This window comes from Pinus tabuliformis, chromosome J (genome assembly GCF_031772625.1).
Source record: "Pinus tabuliformis cultivar Carrire ecotype Pingquan chromosome J, CPIR1, whole genome shotgun sequence".
NCBI classification, from domain to species: Eukaryota; Viridiplantae; Streptophyta; class Pinopsida; order Pinales; family Pinaceae; genus Pinus; species Pinus tabuliformis.
The window spans coordinates 411,374,131-411,394,250 of NC_142295.1; the positions used below are offsets into that span (position 1 = coordinate 411,374,131).

The window sequence follows — 20,120 nt, forward strand, 5'->3', positions numbered from 1 at the left end:
TCCATCTACTTGAGTATATTTCAACCCATACTCGATTGTACCGCAAATATACCTCAGAATATGCCTCACTGCATCCCAATGTACCCTTTTGGTTCTACCCTGAACAAACTAAGGGTATTGACTACAAAGCAGATATCTAGCCTAGTGTTGACCAGATACATGAAAGACGAAATGAGTTGTCTATATAAGGTGGGGACAACATCTTTGTCATATGATGCATCTATCTTCTTCCAGATGGTAATAATGGGCATAGACATGGGTCTGCAATCTTGCATTCAGAACCTCTTCAGAAAATCTGTAGCATATCTTCCTTGCCCAAGGAACATCTTCCCATCCTTCCGCCATACTTCCAATCCTAGGAAATAGTGCATCAACCCTAAATCCTTCATGTCAAATTCTACTGCTAGGTTCCTCTTGCAGTCCTCTGTGAACCCTGATGATCCTGTCAAAAAGAGATCATCCACATACAAAACTATATTGAGAGGCTCATCCTCTACCATCAAATAGTAAAGGTTAGGATCCACATCACTCTTGATGAACCCCATCTACTGCAAGTAGGTGTCAATTCTACCATACCATGCCCTGGGATCTTGGTTGAGTCTGTATAGAGCTTTCTTCAATTTGCACACATGTGTGTGCCTCTCATGAGTCTCAAAGCCTTATAGTTCTATGTACACTTCTTCTTCTATCACCACATTCAAGAATGTTGTCTTAGAGTCCATCTGGTGAATCTGCCACCCCATCTGAGCTGCTAGAGATATAACTGACCGGATAGATGTGAATCTGGCAACTGGGGCGAAGGCCTCCTGATAATCTATCCCTTCTTTTTGTGCATACCCCTTTGCCATGAACCTAGCCTTATACTTTTCCACATTGTCATCTACCGCATATTTGATCTTATAGATCCATCTCAAACCTACAACTGATATGTCTTCTGACCTAGGCACTACCCCCCAAACAATGTTAGTCATGATAAGGATATATTCTTCTACCATGGCATCTACCCACACCTGATGCTGTGCAGCCTCCTGAAATCTTGAAGGTTCTGCAACTTGATCCACCAATGCTTGGTACTTGTCAAGCTATTTGCGCTCTCTTGCTTGTCCTAGGAGTTCCAATAAATTCCTTTGCATCTTTTATGTCTGACAAACCTCTCTGCTAACTCGACCACTAGTCGTGGGAGGTTTTGCTAGCTCCTCCTCATCTTGTCTTTGCTGCTCCATTTACTGATAATTCCCCAGATTTCCTGCACCTGAGAAAACACTGGTGTTGGTACAGTACTTGACCCTTGTAACTGTCCTCCTACCTATCCTACTGGCTTCCCCTGCTACTGGACCAAAGGAGCTTCTGCTGACTGATTCTGATAATTTGTAGGCATTTCACGAGACCTCCTGAAGGCTCAGTCCTCCATGAACTTCACATCTCAACTTACTACTATCTTCCTATTGTTAGGAATGTAGATTCTGAATGCGTTTGAGGTTTCGTTGTGCCCAACGAAGAACCCCTTCTCTGCAGTGTAATCCAGTTTGGTCCGTCTATCATCTATCACGTGGCAATAAGCGACGTTGCCAAAATTTTGGGGTGGCTAACTTCTAGCTTCTTCCCTGTGAAGACTCCTTCTGGCATTTTCTTCCCCAATTCGCTATGAGGAGTCCTATTATGAATATTGTGTTACATGCTTCTGTCCACAAAATCTAGGTAGATCCTGGTCATATAACATAGTCTTTGCAACTCCAACAATGGTTTTGTTTTTCCGCTCCACTACACCATTCCGTTGTGGATTATATGGAGTTTTCCATTCTCTCTTGATGTCTTCCTTTTCACAGAAATCTATGAAGTCTTTATCAATATATTTTCCACCATTATCTAAGCAAAGCACCTTGATCTTCTTCCCTGTCACATTATCCACGAGATATTTAAATTCTCTGAAACGATCAAAGACCTCATCCTTGGTATTCAAGAAATAGATACAGGTTTTCCTAGAATGATCATCAATAAAAGTGACAAAATACCTGGCATTGCTGAGAGATCTAGTGGACATCGGGCCACAAATATCTGAGTGTATAAGTCCTAACAAGTCGTCAGCTCTTTTTTCACTTACTGAAAATTTTGCCTTAACATACTTCCCAAGTACGCATCGTCTGCACACATCATCGTGCTTAGTGCCATGTTCAGGAACCCCTATTACCATTTCTTTGAGCATCCTAAGTGCTCCATGGTGTAGGCATCCCATTCTCCTGTGCCATAACTCATTCAACTCCTTCCGGCTGCTACTGTCACTGCCTATCAGTGTCATTGGAGAGTCGATTTGTAACTGGTACAATCTGTTACTTTGAACTCCAATTTGTCTTACCTTTTTCCAGCTCGGGTGTTTGACATACACTTTCTTCCCTATGAAGTGAATTTCATACCCCTTATCCTGTAACTGGAATACTGAAATCAGGTTCATACCCAATCCTGGCACATGGAATACATCTGTAGTGCTGGTGCTTGCTCCTCACTCCCTCTGAAATTCTATGGTACCTCTCCCTACTGGAGTATTTCGTTTTGTTTCCCATAGTAATCTGGAAGTCCGTATGCTCCTCTTTGTAGCTAGATAAATATTCTCTAACCCCTGTCATGTGGGTTGATGCTCCATTGTCTATATACTAGACTCCTTGTGAAGATGATCTTTTTAAGCAAGCAAATTCGTCTTCCAATCTAGAAGACAAATCTGAAGTCTCCTAAATGTTACTTTTGTCCATGGCTATGCTAGAAAAATTTAGTGTGCTATTCCTCTTTTCCACCCGTTGTGGATTCTGCTTCTGCAGTCTATGGAAAAAAACTTCTGCATCCAACTAGGAATCTGCTCAGTGAAAATATGAGTTGCAACTGCTCCCTCTAATTGTTGGAATCACTCATCTGGGCTCCCTCGATTTTCCTGCCTCCCTACAATTGAAAATCGAATTGTTGCCCTAGTAACTCGCCTTGCATGTCAATGGACTCTGCTGCCTCTGAAAAATTTTGGCCTATTGCTCCCTCTAAGTAGTGAAATTTTCCTCTTCGCTACTGAGCTTCCTAGATAATCACATATGCTCTGATACCATGTGAAATTTTATCTATTGCAACTACTGGAAATTATTCTTCTAACTCAAAAATTAACTATGCAGTTTATTTGTTACAACAAATAACGAATAAAATCACAGTTGCAATTTTCACCATAAAAATATTGCGGAAAATAAAATATTAGAAACTGAGAAATTTTATCACACACACAATCATTTTGACACAGTTATTTTGGACAATTGTCCCCGGAAAAACCCAACTTGGGAAAACCGGTGCAACAGATGAGGGTTTTATTATTAAATTTCAACAACAATTTTGAGTACAATAATTTAGATGCCCCGTTAGCAATCTAATTTGAGGAAAATACTGGCAAAAATATTGTGAGAATTTCCTCTCACCCCACAATTGTTTTCTGCCTCCAAAATAACTTCCCCAGCCTCTATGCTGAGCTCCCTACGTCACCCTCTACGCAGAGCTTACGTTTGCCCTCTGGAAATTTCTGCCTTCCCTCCTTTGCCTCTTCCGGGAACTGAAAATCTTCCTCCCGGAATGCTACTTCCCTCCTCTTCCACTTGCTACTCACCCTCTGACTCTATCTTCTCTACTTAGTTGTTGCTTCTGAGAAAATCAAACTCCCTGGGCAACTGGGTATCTGCCCTGGATAATTTCTCCATCACCACATCGACCTTCTCTTATAATTCTCTGTTGGAGCTCCAATTACCAAGATTAAAACTTAATCAATGGCTAGGATCATCTTTGGATCGATCCGTGTGACTTTATAAATGATTCTCACCTTATCTCAATTAATATTGATTAATTAACCACATTTCCTAACTTTAGACTTAGTAAATATTTAAAAATCAGTTAATAATCTGATTGAGGCACTTCTAGGTGGAATTTGCAGAAACGATTTCTGGGTTTTGGAGACTCATGTATTCTAGCCTTTCCAAAAAATTTCAAGGCTAGAAAACATTTGATGCTACAAAAACAAACAAGCGACAAGGCACATTTTGAGGTATGTGCATGACACAATAGAATAAGGACTGAAATATACCTAAGGGGATGACGTCAAAGCATGTGGATTCATAGATGTAGATTGAGAAAGAAATTTAGGAGACAGAAAAAGTACCTTTGGGTACTGCTTCAGTGTTGGATTAGGGGTGGTTTCTTGGTGCGACAGGAAGCAAAATTCAGTAGCACTGAGCTTTGTAGAAGCAGTGTATATGGTAGTGAGCATAGATATGTGCAAAGCTATATGGCTTCGAAAGCTACTGGTAAGCTTGTTCAGGCAGAGGATGGAATTGACCATTGTCTACTGTGATAATCATAATTGCATCAATCTCTTTGAGAATCCAGTGTTTGATGACAAGTTGAAACACATTGATATTCGATGTCATAGCGGTCCAGCTACATTATGTTTCCACAGATGAGCATGTTGAATACATACTTATGAAATCTCTAAGGAGAGCTAAGTTCGTCTATTTTAGAGAACAAATGGGTATGGTGGACAACTCATTTCAGTAGCAGGGACATAGTATTTTGGATGCTTCTCACTTGTAGTAGTTGCAGTAGGAGCAACAACAATTGAGAGAGGGTTGCAGTGCATATGCAAAGTTGGCAGCAATATAGCAATGTCAACAACAACACAAATGCAACATCAGACTTGCACAGTGGTTGGTGGGCAGTGGCAGACAATCATAACCAGACATCAACAATGTATAGAGGATGATGCAAAGTCAGGGTGTTGTACCACTACGACACTAGAACACCTTCCTCGCTAAGAGGGAGCGTTAGTTTTTGTAGCATTGGATGGTGTTTTAATCTTGAGAATTTGTGGAGAGTCTAAAACACATGAGTTCTTCAAAACCCATAAATCGTTTATGGAAATTCCACTTAGAGATGGCTCAATTAAATTAGTTGACCATAATTAAAAATTTCCTAAGTCTAACTTAGGAAAAATGGTTAATTAATAGTAACTAATTGAGAAAGGTGAGAATTCTCTAGAAATTCACACAGATCGACTTGGAGATTATCTCAACCATCGATTAAGTTTTAATCGTGGTCGTTGGAGTCCCAACTAGTGATTATAAGAAGAGGTCGATGGGGAGATAGAGAATACACAAGTACAAATACTTAATTGCACACGAAGGTCGAATTCCCAATAGAAGGAAAGAGTCAACAGTGGAGGTTGAGTTAGTGGGTGAGTAACAGGTGGCAAGAGAGGTCAACAGTATTCGAAGGAAGATTTTCCAAGTCCAGAGAGTCAAATTGAGGGAGTGTGAATATGCCTAGAGGGTATGTGAAAGGACTGTGTAGGCAGTAGCAACAATCCAATTTGCTCTAGCTGGAGGGGTAGTCGATTTAGTAGATGGAAGTCGAGATTTTGATCGGAAGGGCTAGTGAATTAGTTCCAAAGCCAGAGAGAAGCAGAGCTACAGATTTTAGGAGTTTCCAAAGGAAGTAGTAGCAAGGCCTGCATAAGCACTACGTAGATGCTGACACAAAGGGAAGTGCAAATTGCTAAGGGATCAGTTCTTGGAGCTGAAATCAGCTATGGGGTGTGGAAACATCCTCACAAATTTTTTTCCTGTGATTCTCTTAGATTGGATTTCCAGTTTGGCATCCAAATTATTGTACTCATATTTTATGCTGCATATAATAATATAAACCCTCAGCCACTGCAACTAGTTTTCCCACATTGGGTTTTTTCGAGAAATTATGTGCAAAAATAACGATGTCATTTTTATGTGTGTGTGTGCGCTATCATTTCTCAATTTCCAACACTTTTATTTTCTGCAGTATCTTATTTGTGAAGATTGCAGTGTGATTAATTCGTTGTTGTCATAGCAATGGACTACATAATTAATTTTATAGTTAGAAAAATTAATTTCAGTCACTGCAATAGTTGAAATTTTCACACTAATTGGGTAGGTAGCATTGATGATAGAAAAAGCACTAGTGGGAGTGCATTTTCCCTAGGAGATTGCGTTGTATCTTGGTCAAGCATAAATTAATTACCAATTTCTCTTTCTATAATTGAAATTGAATACATAACAAGAAGTTCTCTGGATGAAACAAACTTTGCATGACATCAAAATGGAATATGATCAACCAATTTTCATTTTCTACGGCAACAATAGTGCAATAAAAGATAAAATAATCATGTCATGCACTAAAAACAAAGCATATTTCAATCAAGTACCATTTCGTCAGAGAAAAAGTCATTGAGAAAAAAATTCAAGATGGAATATAATGGCACAAAAGAACAAATTGTTGACATATTGACCAAGCCTCTTCCCAGAGAAACATTTGAATATCTCAGGCAAAAGCTAGTAGTGATCTCTCCTTTATCTTAGTAAAGGAAGCACAACATTAGGGGGACCACCCTTTGCTATTGATTTCAAAGGGAAAGAAAACGCAGATAGGGGGAGAAACTATCGAAAAAAGTAGATATCAAAGTATTACCATCAATTAAAAAGGGGATATTGTTGGAAATGGTTGTGATTGATGTTAAAGGATATCCTAATGAAAGAGGAAATTACATAGTCAAATAACATATTTCGAGACCTTTTCGATGATATGTGACACACATCCTATCTCAGCACAGTTGAGGAGAAATTAACTTTTGAAGATATTCATTTATATATAGTTAATATCCTTCCTTTGCTCAAGCCGACCCTACTCTGGACCCCAAGAACACTATAAATAATCGTTATGTGGAGGATACTAGGCACTCATTTTCTCAAGAAATTCGGTTATGTTTTTACGTCAACCAAGGAATAGGTTTGAGGTTCATACCTTATGAACCAAGTAAAGTAAATTCAAGTTGGAAGTGAAGCCAAGTTGGAAGGGTTTTTGGTATAACTCTTCGGAAGGGTTCTTGTTCTGTTTGAGGCATGTTGAGGCCAAGTTCTATTGTTAAGGAGGTCGGTTTCAAGGTCTATTGAGAAGGTCGAGCTCTGGTGTGAAGGAGGTCAAGCTTAGGGATTGCTGGACTGAGCTCTATTAGACCTATTCTAGCTTGAGGCCAAGTTATTGTCCTAGTTTGGGGTTGAGTTGCAATCCTAGTCAGAAGTCGACTAGTAGTTCTGGTTAGAGCCAAATTATAAAACATATTTTGGCTGGACATTGAGCTTTGTTGCAGACCATGTTGCAATCCTTGTGGATGCTGAATTCTAGTTTGATCAAGTACACGTTGCCTGGAGGCTAGACCTTCTTTTGAATAAGTTCTAAGCCTAAAAATTGTCTCTTTAACAGTAAAACAACTATAAGTTGGTGATTACAAAGTATTGGTGTCCTCAAGTTGTAATAAATTGATGACTATTTGAAAAGCATTTCTTCTTCAAATTTGGATTTTCATTTTAATTATTGTGTTCAAGCATTGTGTTGATGATTGATTATGTGATGAGATTTTATTTTTAAGATTAAAATTGACACATATACAGACATAATGAATCAATGTTATTCACACCACATGATAATGAATTTCTATGTATATAGAGATGTGAAATGTATTAAGAGTCAACATAGATCAATCTTAACCCAGATCTAAGTGTCCAGAGAAATTAGATTTGTCAAGTATCAAGGGTAAACATTTCCTTAAATTTTGCAATAAAAAAGATGTTTCCTTCTTGATAAATTTAATCTCTAAAATGAATCTATATTGGTGCCAACTTCTAAAGCACATCCACATTAGTTGTAAATGAATGAAAAGTAAAAAATACATCTGACAAGACAAAAAAATTGTCACATAGAAACCACCCTTGCAAAATTGTATTTTGATATTAATAATGTAATATTTGAAATCTACTAAAAAGTTGGTTAGTGAGTGATTTAAATCATTTAATTCTCTCACAATATAATTTAAGTAAAATAAAAATAAGCATATATATATATATATATATATATATAATTGATTAGTGAGTGATTTGATTATCTCTCACCATATATGTTAAACTTTATAATTAAAAGAAATATATAATTTTGACTTTAAAAATTATATTATAAAATATTTTTAAAATGAAAAACCTATTTCAAAATAATTCTATTTTTATGAAAAAAATAATTTATTTATATAGTATAAAAGTGTTTCGATCTAGTATGCATACGTTTGGTGTAGCTCAATTGACAATTGCATAAAGTCTCACCAAACCAAAAGTTTTGGGTTCAAATCTTGTGCTATCCTTCAATTGGCAATTGCATAAAGTCTCACCAAACCAAAAGTCTTGGGTTCAAATCGTGAAATTCGTATCCCATATTAGTTATACATGTGATTAAGATTGTGAGATGAAATTTAAATGCAAAAATTACCTATATACAATATTATCATAATCATCTTCCTGAAATCTACCAAGCGCTTTTTCACTTTATGCTATAATCATCTTCCTGAAACTTAAATATAAATAATTCTACCAATTAGTTGTACATTTGCTTTATGCTATAATCATCTTCCTGAAATTTAAATATAAATAAATCTACCAATTAGTTATACATGTGATTAAGATTCTAAGATGAACATAATCATCTTCTAGAAATTTTTATGCTATAATCATCTTCCTGAAACTTAAATATAAATAAATCTACCAATTAGTTATACATGTGCTTTATGCTATAATCATCTTCCTGAAATTTAAATATAAATAAATCTACCAATTAGTTATACATGTGATTAAGATTTTCAGATGAACATAATCATCTTCTAGAAATTTAAATATAAATAAATCTACTAAGCACTTTTTCACTTTATGCTACTTTGAGGGCGGAGAGGGATCAAATCTTTTTTCGCTTTATGCTAGTTTGCATATCAAGATCAAATATCCCTCTGGGTGTTTAGTAGATCCAAAGTAAAGATGATCTATGCTGGTTTAATTCTCCTTTTTAAATAGGCTACATATGCCATCTTTATTTTTATTAGTATTAATATTAGGGTTAATAATGTTTTTTTGCATGGGATTAATAATAATTTGGCCCATGGTATATGGCCCATAAACTTCACCTAAATAAAACCTCTTTTTTGAGTATTAGTAAATATAAAATGAACTATGGAGGAAATATAAAAAAATGTTTTATTTATTTACCATACCTGTTTATTTATATTTTTATTAATTTACCATACCTCTTTTATAAATATGGTATTTGGCTCATGCTATTTAGCCCATGGTATTAAAATGGTATTTGTCCCATAAGCTCCAACTAAATAAAAGCTCTTTTTTGAGTCTCCTTAAATATAAAGAGGTTTATGGATTAAATATAAAAAGAGGTTTATTTATTTTCCATATCTCTAGTTTATTTATATTTATATTTTTTTTACCATACTTTGGAGTAAGTATATAAAGAGGGAGTCATTTAATGAGGCGGAGGTATTGCCTACACCGCCAAAATGGTCTGAGGGTAAAAAAAATTCAAAAAATCATGTAGAGGCAGTGTTTGAATGGTGTTTTTGATGGTGGAAATGCACCGCCAAAATGGTCTGAGGGTAAAAAAATTTCAAAAAATCATGTAGAGGCAGTGTTTGAATGGTGTTTTTGATGGTGGAAATGGATTTTGAAGTTTAACAACTATAACTTAGATTTACAAAAATCCTTGCCCGATTTTCTCTAAATGTGACCGGAATTTCCGTAACTTTCCGGGCAACTCCTCCCTCCTTAGACTAAACGTATAAAGATGTTTTATTATATTAATAATTAGATTAATTTCTAAATAAGGCCAACATTAGATTAAAAAGGTTAAATGTTAAACATTACACGTTAAATGTTTACATTTACATTTACATTTACATGTTTATGTGAGATCTACCCCATACTGCACTATAAAGCTCAATAAAATATAAATCTAACACTACTAATACTATCCCAACATACTTACAATATTAACTCATTTTAAAATAATTCACATTTATAAAAAAATTTAAAATACTTTATTTAACTAAAGTTAACCTTCATTAATGATTTTTACAAAATCTAACTCTATGTTGCAAATTGTGCTTCCACGTGTACAGTACATTTATCTTTCCCCAAATATCAATTCCTATTTGATTACCTTAATTTTTCCTTTCCTATCTTGTCTCATATGACATTTGAATTTCATCATCTGTAACCAAATATCAATTCCTATTTTGTTACCTTAGTTTTTCCTTTCCTATCTTGTCTGATATGACGCTTGAATTGTAATGCACATAAACCGTGAGGTAACCTAATTATATTTTATCCTCCAGATCTATATTTCGGCATCTGTATTCACCTTGGGTTGGAGATCAAGGTTTTTGACCTATCATCCTAGTCTGGTTGAAAAAACGACCCACAAAACTCACATTTTGGGTCCTCCTTTTGCAGATTCTCGCTTTGCTATAAATTGTGGAGGCGGACTGAAGCTTTCTGCTATGGGAGATGCTTTTGAGCCGGACACCGAATTACTTGATAATACGTCCTTTTATGTCAGCAATACACAGACGTGGGGAGTGAGTTATGCTGGACGTTTTCTGGACAACAGTAATGCAACTTATACAGCAACCAATCACTCTGAATTTACAAAGACAATAAACTCAGAACTATACCAGACAGCACGCTTATCGCCCAGCTCACTTCGATACTATGGTTTAGGGCTCGAGAATGGACCATATACAGTAAAACTATATTTTGCAGAGATAGAGATTGAAAATTCTCCTAGTTGGAAGAGTCTTGGAAGACGCGTTTTTGATGTTTATGTTCAGGTATGATTGATTTGATTTGAAAGTGTTATTGCTACTCTCCAAAAAAGAATGTTTTTATTTACGCCCACCATTGACACCGTGTTTTTTTATAAGAAAAATGTAGCTTTGTGCTTTTTCTTCAGATCGATTACATTTAATTTTTTATTATTGATTTTTGGAGATAGCCCCTATGATTTATGAACCATATTAACTGATTCAAAACTTTGATAATAAAAATCTAAATACGATGAATCAGAAGAAGCATAAAGTAATTACAATCACAAAAACCTCAATTGCGAAAATCCTCAATTCAGAAAATGTAACTAACTGTATTTTTCTTTTCAGCAATAATCTTAATTTATATGATTAAAAAGAGTTGTTTTTAGTGTGATTTTTTGAAGTTTCAGGTTCTGGTTTTTAAATGTGTGATGAAATTTTGATTTGTGTTATTTAAATTAGTTTTTTTGAGTGTATATATAGATTCAGCACCCTGAAAAACTCCAGGGTACTACTATTGTGCAGGCGTTACCCATCAAACTTGTAATTTCAATGAATTCAGGCTTGATTGTAGAAAAATTAGACCGAAAAAATACACCAAAAAAACTTACAATAAATCACATTAAAAACAACTAAGATTAAAAATACCTTTCTAATGTATGCTTTTCTTTCATCCTGTTCGTGCCTACGCTGTTTATAGAATAACTAAATGATATAAATATTATGTACGTTGATATTGTAGGGGCAGAAGTATTAACAGATCATTATGTACGTTGATATTGTAGGGGCAGAAAGTATTAACAGATTTTGACATCCGAAAGGAGGCAGGGGGCTCAAATATAGGTGTTGTTAAATCTTTCAACATGACCAATGTGACAGCAAACTTCCTCGAAATTCATTTTTTCTGGGCTGGAAAAGGAACTTGCTGTATTACAGACCAAGGAGCCTATGGACCATTAGTATCAGCTATAAGTGTTAGGCCAGGTGATGATAAAAGATACCGTTTCATTAAATTAAAAGAATTTAATTTCTTTCGGTCTAAAACAGCACTTATATATTTGCTTTTTTGTATCAGCACACAATGTGTTTATAGTAATCTTGGATAACAGTTTCCCCTATGGATTTTTGCCAATTTTTGGACAAATCTATGTATACGAATACATGCTGAACATGTATCATTTTATTAGAAAAAAATAAAGATAAAAATAAAAATATGTAGATAGAACAGTTTTCTTAGCATGGATGCCTATAATGAACGAGGCCAAAGATAGTTGCACTAAAAGGTTTTCTATATTAACTTTCAAATTAATTTTCAATTATGAAACTGTAAATGCTTTGTCACTTTCAGCTGATTTTGAAATGTGTGTAGAATTCAATCCAAAGAAGAAGAGTAAGACAGGAATGGTGATTGGAATCACAACTGGGATCGTTGCGGCTTTGATATGCATAATTTTGTTTTCTCTCCTTTGGAGGAGGGGGGTTCAAAAGCCCCCAGCAGCAGATGTTGAGGAAGACAAAGGTGTTGACAAAAAGACTCGAGGACTCGTGCAGGGATAGTTGTCCTAACATTTTATGGTTTAAAAGTTGCAACAAGGATTGGCAAGTTTTTCCGTTTTAATGATGATTTCTTTTTTTTGTCAGCGATAAACGATATCCGTTCAAGACTGAAAATTTTCAGCTATGCGGATATGAAAACTGCAACAGGAGATTTTGCTAAAGAGAACCAGTTAGGTGAGGGAGGATATGGTGTAGTTTATAAGGTAGGTTAATATTTTTTATTTTTTGTATTAGAAATAGTAATTATTCTTGTATGCATATTGTGTTAGAAATAGTAATTATTCTTGTATGCATATTATGTATGAAGAATTGAGTTAAGTTAAGAAAAGCAAGAGTCTATTATTAGTTAAGTCTAGTGTGAGTTTCTATGTCGTTAACCAAAAAAAAGTGAAGTCTTTAAAATTTGTATAATTCCATATTAGTAAATTTGATGTTTAAGTTGGGTCATTGTAATGAGAAGCAAGAAAAAACACCAACAGCAGCTTGGTAAATGCAATGTTGAATAAGTTTATGTTTAATAAAGTAATAGTAATTATTCCTGTATTCATATTATGTATGAAGAGTTGAGTTAAGTTCAGAAAAGCAAGAGTCTAATATTAGTTAAGTCTATTGTGAGTTTCCTTGTAGTTAACCAAAAAAGAGTGAGTGAAGTCTTTAAAATTTGTATAATTCTATATTAGTAAATTTGATGTTTAAGTTGGGTCATTGTAATGAGAAGAAAGAAAAAGGACCAACAGCAACTTGGTAGATGTAATGTTGAATACAGCAGCTTGGTAGATGTAAATGTAATGTTGAATAAGTTTATGTTTAATAAAGTAATTGAGGTTACATTTTTATGTGTATTTTGTGCTTTTCCTCCTCAACCTTTCAATATATTGCACTATAAACTTTGTCAATTATAAGTGAATCCTATAAACATTTTCTTACTGTATTATTTGTCTTTTCTCTTAAATTTCTCTGACTACTGCCATTATGTATTGTTTTGTCTTTTCTCTTAAGTTAGTCTCACTAACGCCATTCTAAATTGTGGCACCAAATAGGGCACCCTTTCAGATGGTGAAATGGTGGCAGTGAAGCAACTCTCTTCTGAATCTAGACAAGGGAAACGCGAGTTCACAAATGAAGTTGCTGTAATATCTGAACTGCAACATAGGAACCTTGTAAAGTTGCATGGATGTTGTCTAGAAGCAGATGATCCGCTCTTGGTCTATGAGTACTTGGAGAACAAGAGTCTCGATAAAGCTTTATTAAGTAATTATATATATAAAAGTTTTCTAGTTGTCCTGAATTGAAAATTTCAAATTTTACTAATCCACACCAAATACACTGGCGTCATGTATGTTGCAGGTAATAACAAATCTCACATAAAATTGGATTGGCCTACTCGATACAATATCTGTATTGGCACCGCCCGTGGACTCACTTACCTTCACGAGGAGGCCAGTACTCGGATAATTCATAGAGATATCAAAGCCAGTAACATTCTGTTGGATGACTCTCTAAACCCTAAGATATCAGATTTTGGCTTGGCTAGGTTATATGATGAGAATAAAACTCACATTAGCACCAAAGTTGCTGGCACCATGTAAGATGATCCAGAAACTTAAATTTTGGTTTCCTAACTACTATGAGAAATTATATATGTTCCCCATTTAACCGTTAGAAAATACAATTTTTGTTTTCGAAGAAACAAGCTGCTACTACGGTAATATAACGGTATAACCTATGGTTACTACAGTAACATAATCTAGAGAAAATAACGTAATCTCACTCTTTCATATTTATGTTTGAAGTGGTTATCTGTCTCCGGAGTATGCTATGCGAGGCCATCTTACGGAAAAGGCAGATGTGTTCAGCTTCGGGGTAGTTGCTTTGGAACTTGTGAGCGGTCGGAGCAACACAGATCCAAGTTTGCCAGAAAGCATGGTCTATCTTCTTGAATGGGTGTGTACAGTCTAACTTCTAACATGTAATCCAGGTATTTTAATGTTTAGCTATTACTAACTGCCTACTTCTCAATATCACATGGCATTGCAGACCTGGCATCTTTATGAGAAAGAAAGGCTGCTGGAATTGATGGATGCTGAGATAGAATCAACATGCTCAAAAGAAGAAGTCCTCAGAGTGATTCATGTAGCCCTTCTTTGCACCCAAGCTGTTCCTACAATGCGTCCATCGATGTCTCGAGTGGTAGCAATGCTGACTGGTGATGTAGAGATCATTCCTGCTGCTTCTCGTCCTGCTTACATTAAAGATTTGCAATATAACGCTGCCATTGCCGGAAGTGGCAGTACACCTGTCGTAGCAACACCACCATTGTACAACAGCGTAGAGAGCTCATCAATTTAAGCCATGACAGCTTGGCCTCGTTTTCAGGAGATGGAGAATGTATCTCCATCAAAGATTGATAGTGATAGAAAAGAAGGCCGATGAGAGCTGACTCGAGCATTAAGATTATGAAACGTCAGACTGTTTGCTGGGAATTGTCTTTCATAGCTTTAAAGCTCATGACATTTCATTCTGTTATTAGTTTAAGCTTCCATTTTGCTACATAGTTGTTAGGGTTTCGTCTATTACGTGAGTGTGTTACATGATATGAGACTTCCACTACATATATTATATCCGAAAACCATGCTCTCCCTTCAAAGATTTGGTCATGTTTGGAATCATCTATATTTTTCAAAACTTAGTCATGTATATGCAGAAATGAGCGATCAATTCTGCAGGAAAAGATTATAATATCTCACTTTAAAATGAATTTGATGTTCGTTTTCAATGTGGAAACTCGCACTTTCTCACCACTTGTCCCTTCAGGGCAATCCGCATGAGTAAATGGAAAAAGTGAGATAGGGAAATCAATGGCGAACAATGCTTAGGAATGGATAAACATTGAATGAGACACTATGGTGAGTTGAGATTTTAAAAAATTGCACATCAAAATAGAAGCAAAATTTTAGCGTCGTCAGTGAAAAAGAAACATTAATCTATTTATTTTTGACTCTTTGCGGCTATATGATATCATTGTTGATTTAAGTCTTCATTTATCTTAGGTAATTCAATGCATGGAATAAGTGAGATAGGGAAATCAATGGCGAACAACGGTTAGGAATGGATAAACATTGAATGAGAGACGATCATGACGGCTGAGTTCAGATTTTAAAATTCTGCACACCAATTAGAAGCAAAATTTTAGTCTCAGTGAAAAAGCTTCATAGTTATTGTCTAAAAACATCAATCTCTATATTTTGACTTTTGCTGCTCTATGAAGTCATTGTTAATTTAAGTCTTCATTGCCTTTGTTTAATCATTAAATTAGGGTTATTTCAATTTTTTTTAATTAAAAAAAATAATATTTATATATAATTATAATAATTAATAAAGTTATTCTTAATTTAATTTTAAAAAATAATCTATATTATAACTGTCTCTATATATGGTATTAAGTATTCAGTTTTGGTTTGATTCTTTATTAGTTTGTTTTTGAGTAAAAATTTATGTCACTTATACATATTTTAATATTGGGAATTCATTTTTTATTATTATTTAAATTTATTTATTTGTAAGGTGATTGGCTGAGGTCTTATTATGGGTTGTTTAGTAACTTATGTTTCTATTAGTTATTAATTTTTTTAGTTTTATTACATTTTAATTTGATTTATGTTTTCTTTTTTCTTTTTTCTATAGTTATTTTTTTTAAATGACAAATTTTAAAGAAAAATTAATTAAAAAAAAAATATTTTTTTTTAGTTTTCTTACTTTCTAATTTGACTTATATTTTTTTTGTCTTTTCTTATTTTTTTCTTTTCCAATTACATTAATCATAAAAAAAATCTTATTTACCCATAGATTTTATAATTAATAACTATTATCATAAATAATTATGGGTAGATATAATTATTATAAAATCTAGATTTTATAACAACTAAAGTTTATCTTTGGGATTTTTGCATAAACAAAAAAATCAACAAGGTTTCCTTATTCATGAGCTTTCCAAATTATACAATTTTTTGCAACTTCAAAGCTATGCAAACTTTTCATTCTCTCATTGTGGTTTAGATTTTACTACAAGAATTTGCAACTTAGCTTGGTTTAAATTTCACATAAGTCATTTGCAGCTTTGTCTCTTTCACATCACATAGATTGGTAATTTAGTTATATGGGATATCAGTGTGTTAACTCCCAACTTTGATATACTTGCAATGGGCAATAACAATAATTTTCTTGTTCTTATTTGCAGCGTTGGCAAAGCATCTTTTCTTGCTGGCATGAATTTTCATTTACCAATTCCTAGAGTAAGATTTTGGTTTTTTTCTTAAGGTGGTTTATTGGAATTTTAAGTAACTAGTGTTGATTTTAATAAAATTATTTGGATTCCATTGTTACTAGTTTCATTGGCATGTTGTGCATTCCATATACATCCATCATTGTACTCCATGAGATGACATTAAATGTGTTGTCCTGTAGATTTAATGGTTTATTTCAATTTTGAAGTTATTTTAATTTTTTTTCTTATCTAATTTCAAGATCTATTACCCTTAAAATCTTTATGATTGTGAACAGCCTTAAACTACTTGGTCAATAAAAAAAATATTTACCGCTAATGAAATTTTCGTGAGCTATAACTTCAACACAAACAATTTTCTTAATTCACACCTCCTATAATTACGGATTTCAAATAATTTTATTAACTTCATTTATAGAAATAGATTTTTCCGAATCGTTTCCTTTTACAAACATAAGATCTCAGATCTTGCATGATATATATACCTATACCTAGACATGTTGAAATATTAATTTCAACTTGTCGTGCTGCATTCAATGCACAAAACCACTAGACCTTATCGGACCGCTTTTCACGAAAAGTGGTTTTCCTCCAAACGCACCCGATGCAATCATTTTTCTACGCGTGTCCTCTGTACGTTTTCAAAACAGCTTTTTCATCGGGACATAACGTTCAACAAATAAGGGGCGTCCGATATTGTTCCGAACCGTTCGATTGAAAGGATGGTGGATGTCTGTCCGATTAACCTAAAATTGCATACAGGCCTGAACATGTAGTTTGTGTGAATTTTTTTTTTGTTTGACCGCCGTTTACTGCAATAGAGTAATTAATAGTGTTTACGTTGGTTTGTAAATTGTTGGTAGAACTTTAAATTTTAATGTTTTTTTTTACACGGAAGTATGGGCACATAAAAAGGTATTGTTATTTTTTTATGTATTGCATATGCATTGTATGTGTATTTTTTTTTGTAAACCATTCATAGCATGGTGGAACGCACAGATGTCTTGTTTGGGAATGATGTTTTGATGAAGTGAAAGCAGAAGCAGCGTGTGAGTAAGGAGAAAGGAAAGGCTTGACAAAGCATGAATGTAATTTTTTTTTATTTTGAATATGAATGTAAAAGTGCAGCACCATATGTAAGAATCCTTTTTATTTTACAGCAGTAAATGTAAACAAAAATTTACACACAGCTGTGTAATTTTTTTTTATAAGGAGACAGTAATTTTGTTGAAATGTTTTTGGTGAATCCCTCTAAGAGAAAGAGGATGAATTTTGTATCAGGCATTATATTTTAATGAATACAAAGCTTTTGTGGGTGTATGTAATACTCTGTTCTCAGAAATCAGTTATAGCTTCCCTGTGCTAAGATCCTGGAGAGAAACAGAGCATTGTCTCTGTGTTCAGTTAATTTGTTTTTGGAATTTTACCAGAAAAATTCCCAACAGTGGTATCAGAGCTTATCCAGGCTCTTTGAAGGTGTCAAAGAAGCTGAAGGAAGGAGTTTTTTGCTGCAACAGCTTCTCCAGCAGAGTGAAGTCTCAGGCAAAAGAATCCAAGGTATTTCTCAAAGTTTTTTTTGTGTAGCTGTTGAAGACAGACAATCAGTTATTTTAAATACAGTCAAGCATTTGAAGCATAGTTTAGAGAGCTAGAATGGCTGGCACCAGCACCAGCACTAGTATGGGTATTTTTAATACTCAGCTCCCGCAGTTTAATGGGAAAAACTATGACTATTGGGCAATAATCATGAGAGCTCTGTTTACCTCACAAGATTTATGGGAATTAGTTGAAGATGGTTTTGAAGAACCAGCAGATGAAAATGAGTTTAATAGACTAACTCAGGCAGAGAAGGATCTGTTGAAGAGCAATAGGAAGAAGGGTTCAAAAGCCCTTGTATTTTTGTATCAAGCAGTGGACCAGAGTGTATTTCCAAGGATAGCAACAGCTAAGACATCCAAATAAGCATGGCAAACTCTCAAGACAGGTTATCAAGGCATGGAGAAAGTGAAGACAGCAAAACTACAGTTGCTGAGGAAATATTTTGAGAATCTGTGCATGAAGGAGTCAGACAATATTGACTCATTCTTCACACATGTGATTGGTCTGGTCACACAAATAAGGACTCATGGAGAAATTATTGAAGAAAGGAGGATTGTGGAGAAAATATTGAGGGTCCTATCGTCAAAGTTTGATATGATTGTCACCACCATAGAAGAGACAAAGGATCTCTCAAACTTTTCAGTTGATGAACTTCATGCATCACTGATAACACATGAGCAGAGGTTGAGTAGAAATGAAAACTCATCTCTAGAGCAAGCCTTCAAGACCCAGAGGTCCTTTGGAAGAGGAAGAGGTCAAGGCAGAGGAAACAAGAGAGGAAGAGGCAGAAGCCAAAACAGAGGTGGAAGGAACAGTCCTGCAAATGCTCAAGGAAGAGGCAGCAATCCAAATCAGAACCAAGGCCAAGGTAGCAGCCAACAAAGTGGACAGCATCATGCTCAAGGACAAAGGTATGAAAAATCCAATGTCCAATGTTATTACTGTAAAAAATATGGGCATTATGGAAATGCATGTAGGAAGAAGCAACATGATATGAGTAATAGATCTAGTGCAAATATCACTAGAGAAAATATCAGCCAAGATAATGTGCTATTATCTTGTAATATGGCTAAAACAAACAGTGATGATATATGGTTTCTAGATTCCGGTTGTAGTAACCATATGACAGGAAACATAGCCCTGTTTTCTGCTTTAGATCAAAATGTGAAATCACAAGTCACACTTGGGACTGATAGTAAAATTTCTGTTATGAGAAAAGGAGAAGTAAAAATATTTACAAAGAAAGGTGAAAAGAAAACCATAGCAGATGTCTATTATGTTCCTGGAATGAGATGTAACCTCTTAAGTATTGGACAACTTGTTCAAAAGGGTTACAATGTTTTCTTTGAGAATGATGTATGCACCATCATGGATAGAAAACCCAGCAAAAGATGTATCACTGAAGTGAAGATGACAAGAAACAGGATGTTCCCTCTCAGAATAAGGGCAGATTTGAAAAACAAAGAAGTAATTGCAGCGGTTACCCAAGAGGCCTTCCAAAGCGTACCAAAGGATGAAAATTGGTTGTGGCACTTGAGATTTGGACATCTCAACTTTGGAGGTCTTAACTTGTTGAGTAGAAAAGGGATGGTAAGAGGATTACCATTGATAGAGAAATCGGACAGCCTTTGTGAAGGTTGCATATTGGGGAAACAACACAGAGAAATTTTTCCATCAGGGAAAATCATAAGGGCAAAAGCACCCTTAGAAATTGTTCACTCAGATTTATGTAGATCGATGCAAACCCCATCATTAGCAGGCAGCCAATATTTTCTAACATTCATTGATGATTTCACAAGAAAAACTTGGGTCTATTTCCTGAAGAACAAAAGTGAAGTGTTTGAAAAATTTCGGAATTTCAAAGCACTTGTGGAAAACCAAAGCGGGCTGCATATCAAAGTTCTAAGAACTAACAGAGGAGGTGAGTATATCTCCAAGGAATTCCTAAGGTTT

The 20,120-nt window shown here is 34.9% G+C and overlaps 1 protein-coding gene across 1 annotated transcript in view; it reads left to right on the forward strand.

Annotated features, from left to right (window-relative positions):
• Positions 1-15,033, forward strand: part of LOC149227579 (uncharacterized) — a 472,348-nt gene extending 457,315 nt beyond the window's left edge. Inside the window, exons 34-41 of the mRNA XM_089380541.1 lie at positions 10,377-10,753; positions 11,515-11,713; positions 12,099-12,248; positions 12,371-12,489; positions 13,327-13,537; positions 13,634-13,871; positions 14,080-14,230; positions 14,324-15,033. Of these exons, the coding sequence (XP_089236667.1) occupies positions 10,377-10,753; positions 11,515-11,713; positions 12,099-12,248; positions 12,371-12,489; positions 13,327-13,537; positions 13,634-13,871; positions 14,080-14,230; positions 14,324-14,635 (1,757 nt within the window). The 3' untranslated portion in view covers positions 14,636-15,033. The remainder of the gene's footprint in view (positions 1-10,376; positions 10,754-11,514; positions 11,714-12,098; positions 12,249-12,370; positions 12,490-13,326; positions 13,538-13,633; positions 13,872-14,079; positions 14,231-14,323) is intronic.
• The last annotated feature ends 5,087 nt before the right edge of the window (positions 15,034-20,120 follow it).